Here is a 21,796-nt window from a genome sequence, read left to right on the forward strand (position 1 = left end):
GAAGAAGTGAACTGGGTCACACATGTGAGGTGAAAACTATGTAACTCGCCTTGTAACCATAGGAACGAATATTAAAAATTTCTGGTGCAGTAAACCCTGAAGAGAAAAAGTATTTTCCAAGGCAGTCACAACAAACCTAAGTAGTAAGCAAATTGCCATGTTCTTCCTGAGTTAAGCCAGTAGACTGAATACAAGATTGTATTCTAGCTCTTCCCTGTTCCTATTCCACATAATCCTTAACTTTTACGCGTCAGAGCTTCAGACTCATTTAAATTAAGCTAATGTAGCAGCACTGAGTTCGATAGCAACTGTGTATAATTTTTTTTCTCCAAAAAGTAATTATTTTCCTCCGCTTTCCCTCATCTCTATAGCAAACATGCAACAAGATATAGGAAGATTACTGCTGCAGCAAGAAACCTCTTTAGTTGCATACCCACAGCATTTTACTCATGAGAAAGCTCTTTTGTGTGTTTGAACAATGGCCCTGTTCTCTTTCTCTGCCAAGGAACCCACACTAAAATCCCATTCAAAAATTACTCCTTGCCTGTAATAAGCACAGTTTTGCTTCTACGTATCGCGAAAAAAAAAAAAAAAAGTCTATTTGTCACTTACCTCTCCTCAAGCAGTACAGCACGTGCTAAGTGAGCCCTGAAAATGGACTGGATGAATGTCACAGTCTCCTCTTTCTCCTCACAGTCAGAAGATGAGCTCAAAGAGTTTGACACACGAGACATACAGGAGTTCTGCAGAGTAATCAGATCAAAGAGAACTGACCTTTTAGAAACTGACAGAAGCTTTGACAATTTTACTCCTGATTTTGAAAACTGCAGGGGAACAAACATTCCTGTCTTTTGGTCTGCAGTCTTTATGGTTCTATAAGCAGCAATGCAAATCTGACTGTCGTACAAGCTTTGAAGCACCTGCATTCAATTAATGAGACTAGATACCTGCAAGGAAAGTTCATTTATTTCCCAGGAAGAAAACCACCTAAAGTCAAACAAGGTAAGGCAACCTTCATGATGGATATGCTTTCTGCTTGTATCAAGCAAAAGTATTCAGTCCTATCGCATTTGGCCTATTTATATAAAATTGCATTCAAAGTGCGACCACATGGACAACTTGCATGGAAAATTCCAAATTAATTTTAGCCTGCTAAAGGCCAAAAGGTTGTTCATGTAAGCTGGCAAATGATTTACAGAAGAAAAAAAATTTAGTTGATAAGTGCTGAGATATCTGGAGCACGTTTGACATGACTAAGATACTGCAAAGTCTTTAGCAGAGCGAGCCACATGCAAGGTTACTTTTTAAGCCAAAGATCTCTAAATCCTTATTTCTGAATTTCAGTGACAAAGGTTTGCCTATTACTACTATGACTCAACAAACATGAGTATAAGTGCAGTTTCCAATCACATTCCAAATTAATGAGTTAAAATTTATGCTACTAGCTAATGGAAGAATCAGAAAACTCGAACAAAACAACAAAAAACACAGGACATTTAGGTACAGTCCATAACACAGTGAAATTACAACTCTACTTCTGTGAACTAAAGAAGACAGAAAGTAAAGCTAGGGAATTCATTTGTTATCCTTCTGGAATTACAATGGTGCTGCTAACCAGTGCATTAAAATAATTCTACTGTGTGACATGGAGAATTAAGTGTGGAAGTATAGTACCTCACATAGAAAACTAAAAAGAATGGAATTACTGGATACCAATTACCGTTTTTCCAAGGCTATGCGTGTTGTGAGGTTTTGCATCATGCATCCCACTATTCAGTAACAGTTTCTGTCGCGCTAAATGTCCTCTGAAAGCTGCCTGAAGCACAACAACTGCCTAGCATTGAAAGAAAGAAAGAAACATTAGCTCCCTTGGAAGATGGCACCTACAAAATAAAACAAAAGTCCAGAGGGAAAAGGCACAAGAGTATAATAACTTTTCCCTGTGCAATGGATACTGATGTCTTGACATTTTTTAGGTTTAAGCGATCTCACCCATCTACTTCACTGACACTGTGCCACAGTCCAGAGAATCCCCAGCACGGGGGATAAAATACCCATAGACATGCACCTTCAGGGTTTAAATTCAGTCTAAGAGGTGTTCATGATTGATCCTATTAAAAGCAATTAATTTCTGGCCACCAGCACTAGCCTATATTTCACAAATAGAGAAACATCCCATTCCCATGTTACATGCTGTCTCCGCAGCAGGCTCTGTGATGCTCTGGTTTGACCAGAAATCAAGTCAAGCCTGGCAGACCACTGCAGTGATTATGCTGAATGTACAAGTTGCAGATTTTGATACAGATTTTTTACTCGGGTTTTACTAGATTCTAATCAACAAAAAGCATCTAGTTGTAACACAGCATATTTGTATCACATAAAATTTGTTCTAATGTCTGAAAATATGACTTCCTAATTTTCTGGAAAAAGCAAGTTAAAGATGCTATGTTGTGCAATTTGAAAAACAGTTTAACCAAAATGTGCAATGTTTATGCAAAACACTGATAGAAAAGTGACTAAATTGTCACAAAGTCAATTTCTTCAGAACACTCTGCGGTATTTCTCCTTAGGAAAGGCTTCAAATTCCTACTTGAAATCTTTCTGACGATTCTTAATAGTGAAAATGAAAAACATATAGAAAACTTGAGACCAAAAGGTGAACACTACCAGCCGAAAAACAAAGTCTCAGTACCAAAGCTCATCTCACAATAAAACCTCCTTAAAAATAATAATAAAAAAAAAAAAGTTATTTGCTTATGCTTTTATACAAGTTAAATGGGATTCACTGCTTTGTTTGGTATCATAAAAATACTCACCTCATACAGTGCAATTTCTTCTTTCTGAAATGGAAAATGCCTAAGTTAACACCAGAAACATATACATTTTATCTAACAAGTATTTTCCAAATTTTTCCCAACAAACACACAAAGAAAATATGTGTTCTACCACCCACCCTGAAAACCCAAACTCAAAACGCAAGCTTGAGAAAAAGAAGTTCTATCTTTGAAAATAGCTTTTTGGCATCAGGTATGAGGGCTGTTCAGCCTGGAAAAGAAAAGGTTCTGGGGAGACCTTACAGCAGCCTTTCAGTACCTAGAGGAAGCCTACAAGAAAGTTGGAGAGGGGCTCTTTATCAGGGACTGTAGTAATAGGTCAAGGGGTAATAGGTTTAAAGAGGGTAGACTTAGCTATTCAGAAGAAATTCTTTACTATAAGGGTACTGCCCACAGGAAACCTGTGCTGGAGTAGTTTGCCCCTCAGGGATGGACTCCATAACATGGACCCTTCATATTCTCCTAGGAAGAAAGGCTGGGAGAGCTGGGGATGTTCAGCCAAAAGAAGAGAAGGCTGTGGGGTGACCTCATTGCAATTTTTCAATATTAAAGGGAGCTTATAAAAAAGATGGAGAGCAACTTTTTGCTTAGTCAGATAATGACATGACAAGGGGGAATGATTTTTAACTACAAAGAATGTTTGCTTGTGTTTTTGTTTGGTTTTGTTTTTGTTTTTTTTAAATTTGATTTAACAAGTAGTTTCAATAGCTTGAAAAATATTCCAATAATACTTTAGTGAACAGTTGAAATAATAAGAAAAATAATTCAATACATTTAGGACTCTTACCCCTTACTCTAGCTTTAGCTATCGTGTAGTTTACCTGTAGCCTCAGTTGGAAAGTTAGCCAAAGCCCTAAATCTATCCTTCAAAAGAGCATTCAGGAAGAAGGTCAAACAGTTATCATGAAAGCTTGCATTGGTGTTACAGGCATTAGATCCCAGAAAGGAACTTTTCATCTTCTATGAGGCATGTTAGTGATGCTGGACACATCAGCAATACATTGTGCTTATTAGCTTGGGCTCTGCTCCAGTACTAACACAGTTGCCAAGATGCAGCAGGCAGGAACTCCATGAGAAGATGATCCAAGGAGGCAACACTATCAAGGGAGAGCTGCTACAGCTCCCTTTAGTTTCTCACCCAGACTTCCCCATTTAGAAACTGTCCTTCTCACAGCAGAAACAGGGTTCTAGAGGAAAAAGGCAAAAGCAGCAGCAGGGAGAAATTGGAAAAAAAAAAAGTGGTGGAAGAGATGATGGTGGTAAAGAACTGGGAAGCACTGTTGTAGTTCCTGGAGCCCAGCAGCAGGTTACTCTAGATTCTGAAACAAGAGTAAAATGCAGAAGTGGGTGTCCTCATTGCTTCCTGAAAGGGGACTCTCACCTTGTTTTGGTACAACTTCCACCACCTTTGAATGCATTTGGCTGCTTGTTCCTTCCTATGATCTTCTTCGCCTTTAACCGTGCAGACTGGTGAGGACTGAGAAGAAGAATCTTTGGCTTAGTACCCTAAAGATTAGTTAGAATTCTGCAAGGGGAAATCAGTGTTGAATTTTCTCAGTCAGTTGTAACCTGAGTTTTTAAACATTCAACCTGCCTACTGGGTAGAAGAAAGTTAAAGGGGAAAACCTGAGCTCTGAATACTGCTCACGTTCAAGTTCATCATCAAGATGACTTAATGGAAAACACATTCCTGCCCCCATTTTTGCAGTTAGCTGAGCATGGGAACAAAAAGGTTTTCATTTACACACACTTCTACTTTACTATGCATTACTATAGCAGTAAGAATTCCCACAGTGGAAACCAATGCTTTGTTGATAAGAATTTTTTTTTTTTTGTGCATCTGTTATTGACAGACTGAGAACAAATGGCAGAGTACCTAATTTTACAATTTTTCTCCACTAATATTAATTAACCTAGGAGCTCTCTCAAGTCTCTTCCTGATAGGTGAGACCCCACAATCATCTTTTTAAGTTTGCTGATGTGTTGTGTTGGCCATCACGTGACACTGACAAGAAAGCAAGCTTGTGTAAATTGATAAAACTCTACTTTTCTGTCTTGAAGACCTTAGTTAATTAGGAAAAAAAAAAAAAGAGAAACCAAGAACAAAACAAGATTTTGTTCCAGTTATTTCTCCAGAGGTGTGATTGCATGTACCACCTCTGGCCATCTGATCTTTTTGATCCCTAAGTATCATACCCATACTAATCATTCTACTTCACTTGCCAAGCAGAAGTTATAACTGCAATTTTAAAAGACTAATCAGTTGGTGTAAAATTCTAAGTAGAGGAACAAGAGATTTTACAGAGTCTGAAAAAAGCCTCTTGATTCTGTAAGAGGGATTTATTTATAACCTTTAAAATACTGAGTTACAGGCTTAAGCTTAGCAAATGGATCATGTTATATTAAAAATGACAACCTACTATTAAAATGAAAAATTGGTAGGAACTTAGTGATAATTACAAATAATGGGAACATTTCAATAAATAGATGGTTACTGGCCAAGAATATACATAGCCTGCAGAAGAAAAAAAAGGGGCTGTTCATTGGCTGTTTTTAAAAACATGTTACTTGGTATTCAAAACATCATCTAGCATCCATCAGCCTACAACACAAAAAAATCTAACCCAAATTCCTACAGAATTGCACGGTATTATCAAAAATAGTACCCTCGTAAGCTTATGGACATTTTTATTTATACTTTCATATTACCTGTAATTTCAGGGTGTATTAATTTTAAAGTACAAATAACCAAAATCCCCAGTAATACTTCTCAGCTAGTTTTTAGTGAAATGAGATTAACATGACCACCCTGCACCTGAAAGCATTTCTGTCAGAGCCCACTCATCTCCATTGACCAGCTACAACAACATTTGGCAAAGGGACAGAAGATTGCAAAGATATCAAGTTCATGCATATTTCATGGAAAAAAAAAAAAAACACACAATTGAGTACACAGGCCTATTTAAGACTGGCCAGAAGGATTAAGGGCTGCACAAATACAGATATTAGATACCAGTAAATCCAGAAATGAATCCAATTATGAATATCTCAACTCTAGAAAAACTTCAAAAGGGACAAGAGTTTATTTTATTGTATTGGCATCTTCTTTAATTGTTTTATTTAAGTATGGTGCCCCATCAGCAGGGAAACTAAAAAACAACAACTTTGTTTTCATCATGATTAGTACTCTGTTTGGTAAGCCTTCCCATGAAAGAACGCCCAACTTCCATGCAAACAGAAGGGCTAAAGATTATTTTCTGATTGGACAGCACACGTGCCCTAATTGATCATCTGGTCAGAGTAAAAGCACTGCAAAGGGTCTTTGTTGTTGTTGTCTTTTGTCAGTCTGACAGAGCGCACTTACCTGTCTGTCCATCTTTAACTTCCAAAACTTACAAGACCTCCCTCCCTCTACGGTATCTGACTGAAATTAGCTAATGGGCTTAGATGTTATAAGAAGATATAAATTAATATCAAGTATCATTTTTTCCTCTTCTTAGGAAGGAAGGAAGGCAAAAAATACTTAAGTATGAGCTTTTTTGTAATATTCCACTGAAGAAGAAAAAAAGTGATGGCAGAACAGGTAGGTAGTTACTAAGGTAGCTCCAAAAAAACAAACCCTAAGTTGCAGTGGCGGTTATTAAGACAACTTAACCATCATTCAGAGTCTCTATAACAAGATGCTTCTCTGAAAAGACAGATCTAGCAGCTATTTTGACTATAAGCTTCATTTGCACGGTCTAAGATGCAATGAAAAAACCAAAACAAAACCAAAAAAACATTTTTCTGTACCTTATTAAGCTTTTCCATTGTATCTTCTGTCATTTCACTCTTTTCTTCCTCCAATGTTGCTTCTGATTTCCCAACTTTCTGTGTAAGGATCTGGATTTCCTCACTATGGTTGGAAAAGCAGAGATGTTTGTAGCTAGAAATTTTCTGTTTTTCCTGCTTTGAACATGCTGAACCTATTTTCATAAAATTGGGTTACTTTTTTTTTTTTTTTAAAGGCCAAAGTTGGAAACTGTTCTCAGGATAACATGATACATATTCTCACGGTTACAGACACTGAGCATCAATTCTCAAGTTGTGATAGCATAGTCCTAAGTTAAAATTAAAAAGAAAGCGGCCCAAGGTTACAATGGTACCCTTGATACTATTAATAATGCCTCTAGATCTGAAATGATGACTGATAAATATGAAACTGTAGCAAAGTCCTGTCTTACAGAGCGATAATGCAATCACTTTCCAGTCCCCGGCTCTGTGCAGGATTATTACCAACAGTGATACAAAATAAATGAACTACATAGAATGACATATTGGCAGTGGTCCAGAAGCATAGGCTAAGGTAAGGTAAAGATACAAGAGGGTTGTTTTTTCTTGTAAAAAGAAATGTGTCAAGCACAGCATAGCACTTCTTTTCCCATTCATTTTTATTATAATCTAATTCTTCTTTCTACTATACATCTCAGCCTTCTACTTCCTCTAAAATCACTCTGTAGAATTCCTCCCCTGGTAACATACTCCATCCCTCCAAAACATTTTTCATTAAATAAATTCCCAGCTTCCTGCAGTTCATATGATCTATGAATTCTGAGACACTTCAAAAGAGATTATTCTTTTTTTTTTTTTTTGGTTCTGAAAGGAACTACTAATACAGAATACAATACCTTGAAGTCTGTTCTTCCATACTTTTTTCTTCTTTCTTATTTTTCCACTTCTGCAGCTCCAACTCCACTTCAGCCTTTGCCTGCAGCAACTGCTTGATATCTAATCTATACAGGTGTAAGAAAAATTTAAGTAATTCTTTTTAAAAAATCTTATTTCACATGAACAAAGCAAGTATTTTTGTTTAAACTTATAAATAAAACAATATTGGAAAGTAACTAAACATTTAATTTATCCTTTTAAACAAAGCAAAATGCAAACACATTTTTCAGAACCAGAAGGCCTCTTTGTGTGCTCTCACTATACATTTTTGTTCAAAGATGAGTTGACATGGGGGGCAGAGCATCTTATTAGAATACATAGCTCTGTGCACATCTCTGCTCATGATCAGATTAACTTGCCTGCCCTCATGCACTAACACACCAAACTAGTCTAAACACTTTAAATTGCAGATCAGTTGCTTACTGGAGAGAAAAGACGACACATGGCATCACATGGCAGAAGGCAGGCTTAAATGTAGAAAGCAGCAGATCAGTGAAAAAAAAGTTTGTCAAAAAAAAAAAAAAGGAAAAATTTTACAGCAAAATACATGCAAGAAGTGCTGCATAAAGCAGCATATAACCATTCAACTTGTGTCTGGCAAAATGACATGGTGTGAAAAACGTTTTGGAAAATGAGAAATTCTGCATGTTTCTATCATCTTGCTTACTTTTCCTCCTCCTCTATAACTTAATTTTGCAACACCAACAGGTCTAGAAAAAGCTTCTGACAAAAGGAGGAGATCCTTAAAAATTTGTCTTCTTTCTGAAAATGTGAAGAACTTATTGCATTGTTCTGTAAGGTAATACAAATAATTCTTACCTACAAAAAGCGACAACATTTCAAAAAGCGCTGTACTTACTCTTTACTAAGTAGGAGATTTTGAAGTGCTCTCCTGTCACTCTTCAGTTTCTTCACTAGCCCTCGGAGGTGATGGCATTCTTTAACGTGGTCTACCTGTTGAGAGTCTGGATGATCCAGGTCTGCAGAAGGTGAAGATGACACAGCAAGTAACTGGGATGACTCACTATCTGCTGGTGATACCCTTGTGTTCTCCATGGCACCTAGTTTCTAAAAAGGATAAATTTATATACACAAGAAAAATACCACAAATGCAAAAAGAAGAGGAAAATTAAATAGCTAAAAAAAATTAATAATAATAATTAATAATTAAATAATAATAAAATAATAATAATAATAAAAATATTATTATTAATTATAATAATAAATAATATTATTAATTATTATTATTAAAATATATAATAATAATAATAATAATAATAATAATAATAATAATAATAATAATAATTAAAAAGCTAAATAAAAACATCATACGATGGGTGAGCAATTGGCTAACGGGCAGGGCCCAAAGGGTTATGGTGAATGGGGCTGCGTCAGGCTGGCGGGCGGTCACCAGTGGGGTCCCTCAAGGCTCCATTTTAGGGCCGGTACTTTTCAATATTTTTATAAACGATCTGGATGTAGGAATAGAAGGCATTTTGAGCAAGTTTGCTGATGACACCAAACTTGGAGGAGTTGTGGACTCGAATGAGGGTGGAAAGGCCTTGCAGAGGGATCTGGATAGGTTGGAGAGCTGGGCGATCGCCAACCGCATGAAGTTCAATAAGAGCAAGTGCCGGGTCCTGCACCTGGGATGGGGAAACCCTGGCTGCACGTACAGACTGGGCGATGAGACGCTGGAGAGCAGCCTAGAAGAGAGGGATCTGGGGGTCGTGGTAGACAACAAGTTGAATATGAGCCGGCAGTGTGCCCTGGCAGCCAGGAGGGCCAACCGTGTCCTGGGGTGCATCAAGCACGGCATCGCTAGTAGGTCGAGGGAGGTGATTGTCCCGCTCTACTCTGCGCTGGTGCGGCCCCACCTTGAGTACTGTGTGCAGTTCTGGGCACCACAGTATAAAAAGGACATGAAACTGTTGGAGAGTGTCCAGAGGAGGGCAACGAAGATGGTGAAAGGCCTGGAGGGGAAGACGTACGAGGAACGGCTGAGGGCACTGGGCCTGTTCAGCCTGGAAAAGAGGAGGCTAAGGGGAGACCTCATCGCAGTCTACAACTTCCTCGTAAGGGGGTGTTGAGAGGCAGGAGACCTTTTCTCCATTAACACCAGCGACAGGACCCGCGGGAATGGAGTTAAGCTGAGGCAGGGGAAGTTTAGGCTAGACATCAGGAAGGGGTTCTTCACAGAGAGAGTGGTTGCACACTGGAACAGGCTCCCCAGGGAAGTGGTCACTGCACCGAGCCTGACTGAATTTAAGAAGAGATTGGACTGTGCACTTAGTCACATGGTCTGAACTTGGGTAGACCTGTGCGGTGTCAAGAGTTGGACTTGATGATCCTTAAGGGTCCCTTCCAACTCAGGATATTCTATGATTCTATGATTCTATGATTAAATCTAGCATAAAACAATTTCACTTAGGCCATGAGAAAAGATCAAACAGAACTTAATTCTAAAACATGCATTTACTTTCAAGTCTGATAAAAGAAAAAAAGGGAGGAAGGGGACACGGTGCAGACATCAGTTCACATGTGTGTGCTACAATACACAATGCTGATACATGCCATGAGCACAAGCCAGTGGTTTTGTATTTTCTGCTTGGAGACAGGTAAGACAGCCATGTGACTACGATCACTCACCTTTTCTAGTTCCAAAATCCGCCTCACCAGCCTCTGCTTGCTCCAGTCACTGTAATCTAAACACAAAAACAAAGCTTTAAGCAGGAAACTGTATTAGTGAATTAACTTTTTTTTTTTTAAACTTCTGTCCATACAAAAAGACCACCTAAAGATCACTGAAACTCAACGTTAAAGATGCAGTAATGAAAAGAAGAAAGCAGTCTTGAAATATCTGACTTCCTATACCAGTTAGCTCAAAAAACAATATAAACCATTCACATTTATCCATTTCCAACAGATAAAAATAGTTTTCCAGCAAAAGCTTAATCTTAAGTGATTCCAGTCCAGAATTCTCAGGAATAATAATAAAGGAATGTCTTACTGGAGCAGCATCCCCACAAGTAAGGGAGAGACTATTGTAAGAAACTTCTCATTCCAACTTCTGCCTGTCACAAATCTCCACCTTTGTCTTATCTCCCTTATTTCTACCGCATCTTGCCCTCCCTCTCAAACACATTTTTCAAATGTACCTAAATCCATCGTCCCTCATTCACCAACTTTTCAGCACCTACTTTTTGTTTTATTGGATGCAAGAGAAGTGCTCACTACATGATCTAGATCTTCTTTCAAACTCCGATTCTCATCCTGTAATTCCTTGATGTTCCGGGATAATCTCAGGACAGCAGCGTTCAGTGCCTTTAGTCGTTTTTGGGTATCTCTGCCCTCTGTACTTGAAAAGAGTCAAGAACAGAAAGTTAACTTAAAAGCAGAGAACAAAAAAGCAGCATCAGAAGGAATGGAACAGCCTCACTGTCCAAGTCGGCTGGCTAGTTTAACTGTTGCAGCTCCCTCCCTGATAGCATTGCACAACTTTCTTGATATGAGGAGTTGAACACTTTTTCCTAAAAGAATAAAGATTGTCTTGCTCAATTTCACAACTGTTGTATGAGTTGCATTTATTTATTCTTCTACTTGTTTTGTTAACCAATCATATAATGCTTTACCAGTGATCTACGGACCACAGATTAAAAAACACTTATCTACTGCTTTTGGAGAGACTTCTACAAAAAGCTGCTCAGCACAGGAAGCTAACCTGTGTTTACTGAATTGCCTTTTTTTTCCCACTCAACAAGCAGATTGAGATTGGAAGTGCAGGCTATACACAGGAAAAATAACTCAAATCCAACATATAAATGTATTTTACACATAAATGTAACTATAAACGCTTTAATATGAAGGAAACTGGTTCCGAAACTGTGAACCCCTCAGAAATCTCTTTAAGGTACATTTCAATCAATGAGAAATTTGAAATGGATTTGGAGGATATAACTTACATTGATGTGGTGGGAGAGGCACCAGAAAAGGGAAAGTCTGCTTTCCTGTGTTAAGAACGCTTTAAATGTCAGTGATTTTGCTTATTTTTTTTCTCTAATAAAAGGAAACTCCGCTTCCAGATGTTCAAAATTGCAAAGTTTGATCACAAAACAGATTTCTAGTGGGATGAAATAATTGTTCCTTACCACTGTGAGAAATATCCTGAAAACAAAGAATGGACTTACTTTTGGACAAATGCCAATGACAATCACGGAACAGTTTGTGAAGGAACCTTAAATCACTTATTTGCTGAAATAATTATAAGATGAAGGGGAAGACAGTCTACAATTAGGCTAAGCAAAAAGATACCTAATTTACCTTTGGAAATTCAAAGGAAAGGAAGGCAGGAAAACAAATAAATAAAGCTGTTCAGGTATCATGGATGACTATTCATAAAACTGTCCCAAGCAGGGAGTAGGGGAAAAAAAAAAGTCACCAAAAGTGGGAAACGACAGAAACGATCGAAATCGTAATTGCATGACTGCATGCCATTATTTTAGGCTCATCAAAACCAAACTGAAACCACTGCAGACCATGTTAGGGGTTTGAAAATTTGTCTAGTCTTTAGCTACAATTGGGAACCACAGCCTCACATACAAACACTCATAGTTCAGTGTAAATACTGAAGAGGAGCTAAACGCCATTCACTTCAGCCAGAAATAATGTAGACAAGCATCATGAAAGAAACACTCTCCTACAACTCCTTCTATGTGCCAGAGTCCTGACCTTCAACAGCACCTATTATTTCAGTGCTTGGCCTCTCAAGGAGAGACTGACGCTCATATAATTGAGAGAGACTGCCCTGACCACTGCTTTTTGAAGCTATGAATAAATGAGGACAAGGAAGAGACCCAATGATTCATTTTCACCTGTGACTAAATTAAGTGTGATGGCTTACAGCCTTGAGAGCTAGTCACCACATGCCTGAGCCAAGAGAAGATTTTTTTAGTTTTTTAAAAAGTGGCAAACCAAATTCCTGTTTTCAATCCACACAAGTCAACAGAAATCAACAAAACACAACCAGTGCACATAACGACCCACAAAGAGCTCTCATGTTTCTATCAATCCATATAATGACAACCAAAATTAAGATAGCTGCCTGTGCTTAAAACAAAGCACAGAGGACAATCAAGTGGTGTGCGTCACTAGTGCAGTACATTTTCCTACCCCACAAGACTGTTACCCTCTTCTCAGCTCAACTAACACTCACTTGCTCTTACTTTCCTTTTTTATTGTAGCTCATTTTTTTGCCTTTTGTGCTTTGATTTTTATTTCCTCTGTATACCACTTCTCACAGCATGTTTACCCTCATCACCATCTGTACACCTGCGCACTGGTGACAAGCACCAGCAGAAGCTTCCCTGACAGTGTCTTACTAGCGCCACTCATGGATATCTCACAAAAGATACTCTGATATTTGGATCTGTATCTCTGTACCGCAAGAAAATCAAGTTTACTCCAAAATAACTTCAGTGCAGCACGCACCATAGAGCAGGGCCCAGAACTGACTCAACAGTAAAATGTCAAAATTCTGTTGAGTTTGTTTTAATCAGCAGTGATATCAGAATAAGCATAATTATGGGGGAAGATGGATTTTATTTAACAAATAAACTTTCCGAGCTTCTGTGGACTTTTTAAATAGCTCTAGCATTTTTCCCACATCCACAATATGATCTATCTCCAGAAAAAAATGTGACTAAGACACATGCTAAGGCTGTGAAGCTAACCAAAGCAGTATGAAAAAGCAAATCCAACAATTTAAATGACAAAATAAACAGTTTCCATGTAAGTGTTTTCCAAAGTAGTATATGAGTGACATATGAAACATATATACATGTACACTAATATTTGCTTCAAAAGAATGAAACATACTTTTTCCTCATAGTTTCAGATTTTGCCAGGAGGACTTGGAGACGATGAACCTGTGAAATATGAAATATAGATTCTATTAATGTGCTAGCTGTGGGAAACTCACATCATTAATGAAATACATTTGGTCATTAGGTGAAAATCAGAGCAAGACCTTTTGGGTAGTAGCAGAGGCAACAATGCCATCACTGAAAATCAGGCTATTGTTATGTTGCCTTTCACCTATGCACTACACATAAATGTACATTAGTTTCATTATTTCCCCTTCTTGATTAATACACAACTTATTGAGGAAAATAGGTTTTTCAGTGCATATACATGTAGAAGGAGCTGTAAGAATGCCAGTGAAAATCTGATTCTAATGACAGGTTTCTTACAGCTTAGCTGCACCTATCTAAAACTTTCTATTTATACTTCAATTCAACAACTGAAAGACTTCCTTTCTAGTACACATGATGAAAGCCTTGTCAGATGTACCTCTTCATAGTAGGTTTCCATTGCTATCCTCATTTCTTCCAAATTATTGGTCTTCAGGTCTGACTGGAATTTGCTAAAAATAGAAGAAAAAAAATAATCACTGGTAAAGCCACAGTAATACCTGTTGGTTTACAGTTTCTGGGTGGGTGGTTTATCATTTTCTAAGATGTTCTCTGAGTTTGCTAGTTCATGTTACGAAACAGAAGAATATGGGTAAAAAATATTGGGTTTCAGATTCCCTTGATTGTCTTATCCAGTACAAGCCCCTACCCCTCCAAAGTCATACTTGATAGCGTTGTCTTTCTCCTTGCACTGTTGTTCTAGCTTGAGAACCTTCTGCTTTAATCCACTAACCACCTACAGAAAGAACAAAGAGCTCATCAGTCCTACAGTAATCCATCTCTTCACAGAAGTTGCATTTTTCCATAATCTCACCCTCTCTTTATAAATTGTACCTATCAGACATACTTATTCTAACTTACTTTAGCACTTATTAAATCACATGCACGTCTGTTATTTTGTTTCAAACAGGACACTAAAGAAATTAGATCCCTAACTTTTATCTATGGTAATATAACCAGTTTTATAATATTTACACATAATCGCTAAATAAAAACAATTCTGCTCGTTATTTGCTGCTTTGAGTGTAGCAGGATAACAGGGAGAACACAGACGCAAATAGACTCAAAGAAGTGACAAAGAGAGCTCTCTACAAATCAGTTAATTCCAGATCCTTGTTACCTGACTATAAAAATTATTGTTATGCTAACTGTTTATTCTTTCTTACTTCATTCTATTTTGTTATTCAGTAGTGATTCAACTCGGCAAGAGCAAAAAAAGATAAATGAAAGCAAAAGATAGCAAACTATTACCCATCCATTGTCAGACTTCTTTTCTGACAAAGCTCGTGCCAGCTCAGAGCACTGCAAGAGAAGACAAATAATGCAAATGACCAACTTTGCTACTTTATTCTACTGTCAGCTCTTTCCATGGAATTTTCTAATCTACTTTGTCTCCACAGTCATTTCACAGTCCAACAGCTTAAATTTAGAAGTCCCTATGCTCACCAGTTTCTATTAGGATGCTTCTCTGGAGATACAGAAGAGTACACAGAAAACAACAGGCACAAGGAATTGTATTGGGTTTATGTGGACAGATTTTGGTAGCGGGGGGCTGCAGGGGTGGCCTCTGTGAGTAGAGTCCAGAAGATGCCACACATTAGATAAGAGCCAGCTCCAGCTGGCTCCAAAAGGGACCTGCTACACTGCTGAGCCAGTGAGTGATGCTGTTTGCGCCTCTATGAGAGCATATTTAAGAAAATAATAATAATAAATAAAAAAAAAAAGAAAAAAACAGCAACAGCAGCTGAGAGAAAGAAGTTACAGCCTGTGGAGAGGAGCCCACAAATGAGCAGGTGATCTGGTGGGAGCTGCTGCCCATGGGGGACCCATGCTGGAGCAGTTTGCTCCTAAAGGATGGACTCTGTGGTACGGACCCTTCATATTCTCCTAGGAAAAAAGGCTGGGAGAGCTGGGGATGTTCAGCCTAAGAAGAGAAGGCTCCGGGGTGACCTTGTTGCGGTTTTTCAATTCTTAAAGGGGGCTTATAAAAAAGACAGAGAGCAACTTTATGCTCAGTCAGATAATGACATGAGAATGTGGAACGATTTTTAACTGCAAGAGGGGAGATTTAGATTAGAGGTTAGGAGGAAGTTCTTCACTCAGAGGGCCACTGAACAGGTTGCCCAGAGAGGCTGTGGATGCCCCATCCCTGCAGATGTTCAAAACCAGGCTGGATGAGGCCGTGAGCAACCTGATCTAGTGGGTAGCATCCCTGCCTGTGGCAGGGAGGTTGTAACAAGTTAGTCTTTAATGTCCCTTCCAACCCAAGCCGTTCTGTGATTGTATGACCCACACTGGAGCAGTTCCTCAACTGTGGAAAGCCCACACAGCATCAGTTTGGGGAGGACAGCATCCCATGGGAGGGACTCCACACTGGAGCAGGGGAAGAAAATGACCACAAAGGAGCAGCAGCTGACGAAGTCCTATGAAGTGCTATGGACTGACCCCAGCTCCCTAGTTCTTGTTCCCCTGCAGTGCTCGGGGAAAGGAGGTAGAAGTGGGTGGACCTGGGGTGAAGAAGGAAGCTCAGTTTGCTTTTAGTTTCTCACTGTCTATTAGTAATAGGGAATAAATTATATTCATCTCTCTACATTGAGTCTGTTTTGCTTATGATGGTAATTGGTGAGTGATCCCCCTGTCTTTTTCTCAACCCTTGAGCCCTTTTTCTTCATATACTCTGCCCCTCTTCCTTTGAGAAAGGGAATGAGAGTACAGCTGTGGTAGAGTGTAGCTGATCATCAGGGTGAAAATACTACAGGAATTCAGTGAAATTCAGGTCTTCTATGATCCTAATTGTTTCCTATGATCCTAATTGTTTCCTAAGCTCATTTTTGTTTCCTGGTTCAGGTCTTGGGACTGCATGCAACAGTCACCATGCAAGAGGTTAACTCCCTTCTACTCTCAGGCAAAACATTCAAAAAGCAGACATCTGAAGGGACAACAATTCAATTTTTCCTTAAGAAATGAAAATTATCTTTGCAAAATAAGCTTATCTGCACAGCATGGTGTTATCTTCCCTTAAAGTGAGCTGGAACAGTAAGCTGAGATACACAAAACGGAAATCACTTTGCACCAACCAACCACCTCTCATATTCAAGTTCATCACTCCTAGGAGTCACACTACAGACTTCTGAAATTCAGTGAGACAAAGAGATGAGGATCACACCACTCAGCACTCTTCTGCCTATTTTTATCCCTCTCCCCACACTTCTCCACCTCCCCATCTCCAAGAAATAGTCACCTTGGAAGGATCCAACAGTTGCTCGATCTGTTTATCCTTTCTGTTATTTTCTTCTTCCAGTCGACGAAGCTTAGTTTTCATTCGATCTCCTTCATTTTTCTGAGCTTGTATTGTCTAAAAGAGGAGGGAAAAATCCTAAGCTCATTTCAGAGACAAAATTTGTCTCTGAATTTTGACATGGAAATTTTGACACTGAATTTTGACATGGAAATGTTTTGATTCCGGTAACAATCCACTTATGATGGCCACGACAAAGCAGATAAAAAAAAAAAAGAAAAAAGACCATTACACTATGGCCAGGGCTGACATGTAACAGAGATGACAGGGAAAAGACAAAAAGAAAGTTTTAACAGAAAGGCAGCCTTCCACAAATGATCTACAACAGCCAAGATATTTGTTTATAGGTATCCCTGGGGTTCAACTTGCCTAGTGTTCAACTTGTCCTTGTCTTTCATACACTGCACAAAGATCAACTCACAAATTGTTAAAATGTGATGAATAACAGCCAAGAAGGGGGGAAAAAAAAGGAAGGGAAGGAGGGGTGTGCATGGAGAGTCAAAGAAACCAATGCAATGAACCTTTTTAGTGTCCAGCTAGGGCCATGGCTGGGGTTCAGGACTGGGTATACTTCAGGGCTTCCACCTCCAGAACTCAGAAGTATCTATCACACCATAAGAACAATGAAATTGCCTTAAACAGATGCAAGTTTAGTTTAGACCTTGCATTATAAATACAAAAAAATAAAATAAAATTTGGTGGATGTCTCAGTTGTAGAAACCAAAGTATTCTGAACCAACAAGGTCTGGACATCTAGAGATGGACAGAGCAGCCCTATGACTTTTATTATGTAAGCATCAGAGGGACAGTACCTTTTTAAGTTCTATTATTTCATCATACATATCTTCTTTTTCTTTGTAGTCAGGAGTTCCAGGAATGTAGCCTACACAAAAGGTACATAAAATAAGCAGATCTGAAAAAAAGTACCTTTCTCCTAAATAAAAATCTTCTAATTTAAAGAAAATATTTAGAACAGCACCAAAGTGAAAACTAGACCATTTTAAAAAGAAACGTGATCAAAGGAATTAATTTTATAAATTAAAATGGAGATGTTACCTTATGAACCTTCTGCCAGATTATACGTGAAATTTCTCTTAAGTATCTCTCTTTTCTCTCATGCTAGATTAAAATACGCATCTCAAGAAAAACAAACACTTCACAGAAGACTGAAGTCTTTCCATCCCAAGAAGTCAATTACTTACAAAAGATTTCTAAAAGATGTCCAAAAGACATTTTTCTATTGATGCCTAATGTGTGAAAGTGTATTGCCTTTCAGAGTTGCTGGAACCCATGCATAAGAGTATAGGTATAATACCAGCATAGGTATCATTCGAAATGGAATTTAAGACTGGGAATTTTAACTTTACAGTTCTCATTGAAGTAGAACAGGATAGAAGTTTTATATTTTGCTTTTCTCATAAAAACCAGTTGATTTTAATATCACAACCACATGATAAAACACTTTCTAGAAAAGAAGTAAAAGGAGTCAATTACATAGAATTTCAGGCAAGCAGATGGTTTCTATCAATGGTTCCTAAACTATGCTTTGCAAAGTCACAATAAATTGTCTACAGCTGGCCCATTGAACCATATTATATTTGCAGCTTTTTCAGCTGAAAATGCATAGCAATTTGCAAGAAGTTCTGAAAGCTAATAGTGATTCATTGCTCACAAAAATCTGGGAAGCCGCCTTAACCAATTTACAAATCTCCAAAGTATTCCAATGATCACATTTTGACACATGTACTTTAATACAGGTTAAACTGAACGGGTCTTGCTTTACTAAAGCTAAGATCTTAAACAAATAATGTGTGGTTTTACATGGAAAAAGAAATGACATCACTAACTTTTATCTACCACACGATCACAGGGTTTACCATTACTAGAAGAACGGGAATGTTTTGGCTTCTTCATTCCTAGAGCTTCCTTCAAATACTCTGGAGTGCTACTAGAAACACTAGATCGCGCATGCCCCACGTCAACATCTGATTTCAGGGGGTGGCTCACTCCTGCCAACAAAAATGGAACAAAATGCAAAAGTCAGGGATAATTGTGAGTTACGTTTGTGGATTTATTCTGAGCAAATATGACACAGAAAGCTCCAGATGTTGTTAATCATTCCTACTACAAATTCCAATGCTCAAGATCAGATAACTCACAGTTCCAACCACCCAAGTAATACTGAAATGACTTCCTACGTACTCTAAACAAATACATATTTATTGTTTAAGAATCATATGTTAAGCTGTCCCCAACAGTAAATTTTATACACGTATGCAGATTAAATTTCTATACTAATACCTTGTTTCAGTGATCCCAGCCACATCTGCCTTGGGTTTTTTACAGCTGCGTTCTCAAAACGTGCACTGCCTGTTCCCTGCAGAGATCTCCAAACGGCAGTTTTTTTAGGATACAGTTGTGTGCTAGAGCTGTACGGAGACTCTAAACAAAAGAAAATATCTCTTGCGTTAAGAAGTTCAAGATCACAAAAATTCTGCCATGTGTTTCAAGGTTCCCAGACATAGCCCTATCACTTAGAAAAATATATAAAAATAACATAAAAAATAATAATATGAAAATAATCAAGAACTCCAAGTAAGCTATACACTTCAATATTTAGCCTATAAAAATCTAACTTCACAAGTTATAGAACATAAATCTCAGATAGATGTGCTCTGCACACGCCAATGAGTAATTCTAGGGAGAATCATAAGGTGTTGTTTCAAATAAATCTTGCAGTTCCTGTGTCCCGTAGAAACCTATCTTGTTGAGTGTAATGGAAGCAGAAGAAAAGATTTTGCAACTCTTACTTGGTGACTTTGGAGGCTTGTGAAGAATTCTCTTCTTTAACTTCTGGAAGGAAAAAATATATATTACGTATATTTAAAATATTCCACCCTTCAAACACTTGAGCATATAACTGTAAAATCAACTCTGATTTTATATTAAGAGCACTTACTCTAATAACACAAAACCTGTGTAGAAAACAAAACCTGTAGCATTAAGTACATGCAGGATTGGCCACAGCAACAGTCACCAAAATTAAGGTGGTAACTACTGAAGTTTTAGGCTACAAAAAAGCATATTCATGCTCATAACATTAAGACCTTCCCCATCAGTACTAAGTACAAGTGGCAACAAGAGTCCAAGATGATCACAAAACAGAGGCCGAACCATAGGACCATTTAGCTAAAGGAAAGGCTTGCTGAATTCCTTGCAAACACTGTAAAATGATTAGTTAGCCAAACATCATTTGCAGCCCCCAGAAGAATTTAGAGAAGAAGAATTTAGACGCCAAAATTACAGCTGGAATTAGAAGAGGTTTTCATATCCAACTGCATTGCAATAACATTGTTACTCCTCTCTGAAGGATGTCTTATTGATCAGGAGACATCACGTGGGTGTAGCGTGTGAAAGAACACTCTGAGAGGCCTTTTTAAGGCATTTATCTGCAGAATGCCATTAATAAAACTCACCATTTCTGCATCTGATTCACAGGTTATCACAGACAGGCTGTCATCTCCCTGGGAAATAAACACAAACGGCAATGTTTGCTACTCTCCAAAAAAGTGGTTATAATGCATGTCCAGAAAACTTTATTTTCTGTTACTGTCACGACAGAATTTGAGTACAACAAATTCAAATGGGAAATGAGTTGCTACTTTTACAAAACACAGTATCATTTGCTCTAACACAAACATTCAGTGTGATTCCTCCCTTGCTAAGCTATGGGAAGGAACATTTAATAAACTAGACTGGAGAAATAACTTGACTGAGAAAAAGACACAGCTAACGAATTAAAAAGAAACGTTTAATTTCCCCTCGTATTAAGCTGACAAATTTCTCTGCTTCTCAAACGTGAGTGTATCCATAGCAGAAAGAAAATTTCCACTTCTCTTTCAAATTATATGGAAGTGGGCTGCCCTTGCAGAAAGAACGTTTTCACTAGCTGCCAACTCCACGGCACTTACAGCTGCAGCACCATTCTTTGGAAAGATGCTGATCTATCTCACTGAGGGGCAGGGAGGGGGTGAAGTATTTTTTTTAGAACCCCAGTTAACAGAAAAGGAGATGGGATTGACAACACCAGAGCAGATACAACGGCATTTGGTGCTGGCTGCGAGCAAGCACGCACGCGTCTCACGCGCCATGCCGTCTAGTTTTTAATTTCCTGAGGCAATGTTCCCCGCAGCACACTGAGAGGTTCTTTTTATTTTTAAGGCCTTTTAATCGCTCTGCATGATCTCTCCACATAACTGCACCTATTGCAGGAGGAATCAGATAAAGAACGAGAAGGCACTCGGCCCCTAGAGAACATTCAGCGGGATATAGAGTGCCATGACAAAAACACTCCAGTTCAGCAGGATATAAAGGTGCCCTGACAAGAACACCCTTGGAAGCCTTCACAGCCCCTCTTCCCCTGCAGAGCAGGCTCATCCCGGACAGGGAACACGGGGGCTCTGCGCAAAACCCAAAGCTTCCTCCTGGCTGGGGAAGGAGAGGAAGAGGGCCACAAAACCCCTCACGCTAGGGGCCGAAGCCCTTCTCCTGAAGGGACTCCGGGCCTTGCCACGACCCCAGGCCGAGCCGTGGGCCCCGGCAGCCCTCTTCCTCTTCCTCCTCTTCCTCATCCCCCTGCCCCCGCCGTTCCTTACCAGCTGCCCCTCCGCGGCCGCCTCTCCTGCCCCCCGGGCCATGACCGGGGGCGGCCTCAGAGGGGCCGGGGCGGCCGCGGCCTCCCCCTCACGGCACTTCCGGGTGCGCGGTCACCATGGCAACCACGGGGCGGCCTAGCGGCGCTCCGCCCGCCGTGTGGGCACAACAGGGCCGACCGCAAGCCTACGCAGGGTGCCAGCGGGTTTCCAACGGGTTCCTCGCCCTCGCCGCGGCTTCGTCGCTGCCGCCTCCAGGCCCCGGGAGAAGCCCGGCGGGCCCCGGCCGTGCCGCGGGCCGCCACCGCCCCCCAGCGGCCCTCAGCGCAGCGGGCC

At 39.3% G+C, this 21,796-nt stretch overlaps 1 protein-coding gene across 4 annotated transcripts in view; it reads right to left on the bottom strand.

The window, feature by feature from the left end:
- Positions 1 to 21,730, bottom strand: part of IQCE (IQ motif containing E) — a 33,429-nt gene extending 11,699 nt beyond the window's left edge. Inside the window, exons 1-20 of one of the 4 annotated variants that reach the window (XM_068699402.1) lie at positions 21,464 to 21,728; positions 20,285 to 20,332; positions 19,619 to 19,658; positions 19,110 to 19,250; positions 18,686 to 18,817; positions 17,621 to 17,691; positions 16,752 to 16,865; positions 14,762 to 14,812; positions 14,176 to 14,246; positions 13,890 to 13,962; positions 13,416 to 13,465; positions 10,742 to 10,899; positions 10,191 to 10,246; positions 8,401 to 8,609; positions 7,502 to 7,606; positions 6,627 to 6,729; positions 4,216 to 4,311; positions 2,817 to 2,840; positions 1,721 to 1,834; positions 613 to 743 (exon numbers count right to left, since the gene is read on the bottom strand). In XM_068699402.1, the coding sequence (XP_068555503.1) occupies positions 613 to 743; positions 1,721 to 1,834; positions 2,817 to 2,840; positions 4,216 to 4,311; positions 6,627 to 6,729; positions 7,502 to 7,606; positions 8,401 to 8,609; positions 10,191 to 10,246; positions 10,742 to 10,899; positions 13,416 to 13,465; positions 13,890 to 13,962; positions 14,176 to 14,246; positions 14,762 to 14,812; positions 16,752 to 16,865; positions 17,621 to 17,691; positions 18,686 to 18,817; positions 19,110 to 19,250; positions 19,619 to 19,658; positions 20,285 to 20,332; positions 21,464 to 21,505 (1,829 nt within the window). In that variant the 5' untranslated portion in view covers positions 21,506 to 21,728. Of the gene's footprint in view, positions 1 to 612; positions 744 to 1,720; positions 1,835 to 2,816; positions 2,841 to 4,215; positions 4,312 to 6,626; positions 6,730 to 7,501; positions 7,607 to 8,400; positions 8,610 to 10,190; positions 10,247 to 10,741; positions 10,900 to 13,415; positions 13,466 to 13,889; positions 13,963 to 14,175; positions 14,247 to 14,761; positions 14,813 to 16,751; positions 16,866 to 17,620; positions 17,692 to 18,685; positions 18,818 to 19,109; positions 19,251 to 19,618; positions 19,662 to 20,284; positions 20,333 to 21,463 lie in introns of all 4 variants that reach the window. The other 3 variants (XM_068699401.1, XM_068699404.1, XM_068699403.1) reach the window with 3 other exon arrangements.
- Positions 21,731 to 21,796: the final 66 nt, after the last annotated feature.

The sequence above is a fragment of the Anas acuta genome, chromosome 15, assembly GCF_963932015.1.
Source record: "Anas acuta chromosome 15, bAnaAcu1.1, whole genome shotgun sequence".
NCBI classification, from domain to species: Eukaryota; Metazoa; Chordata; class Aves; order Anseriformes; family Anatidae; genus Anas; species Anas acuta.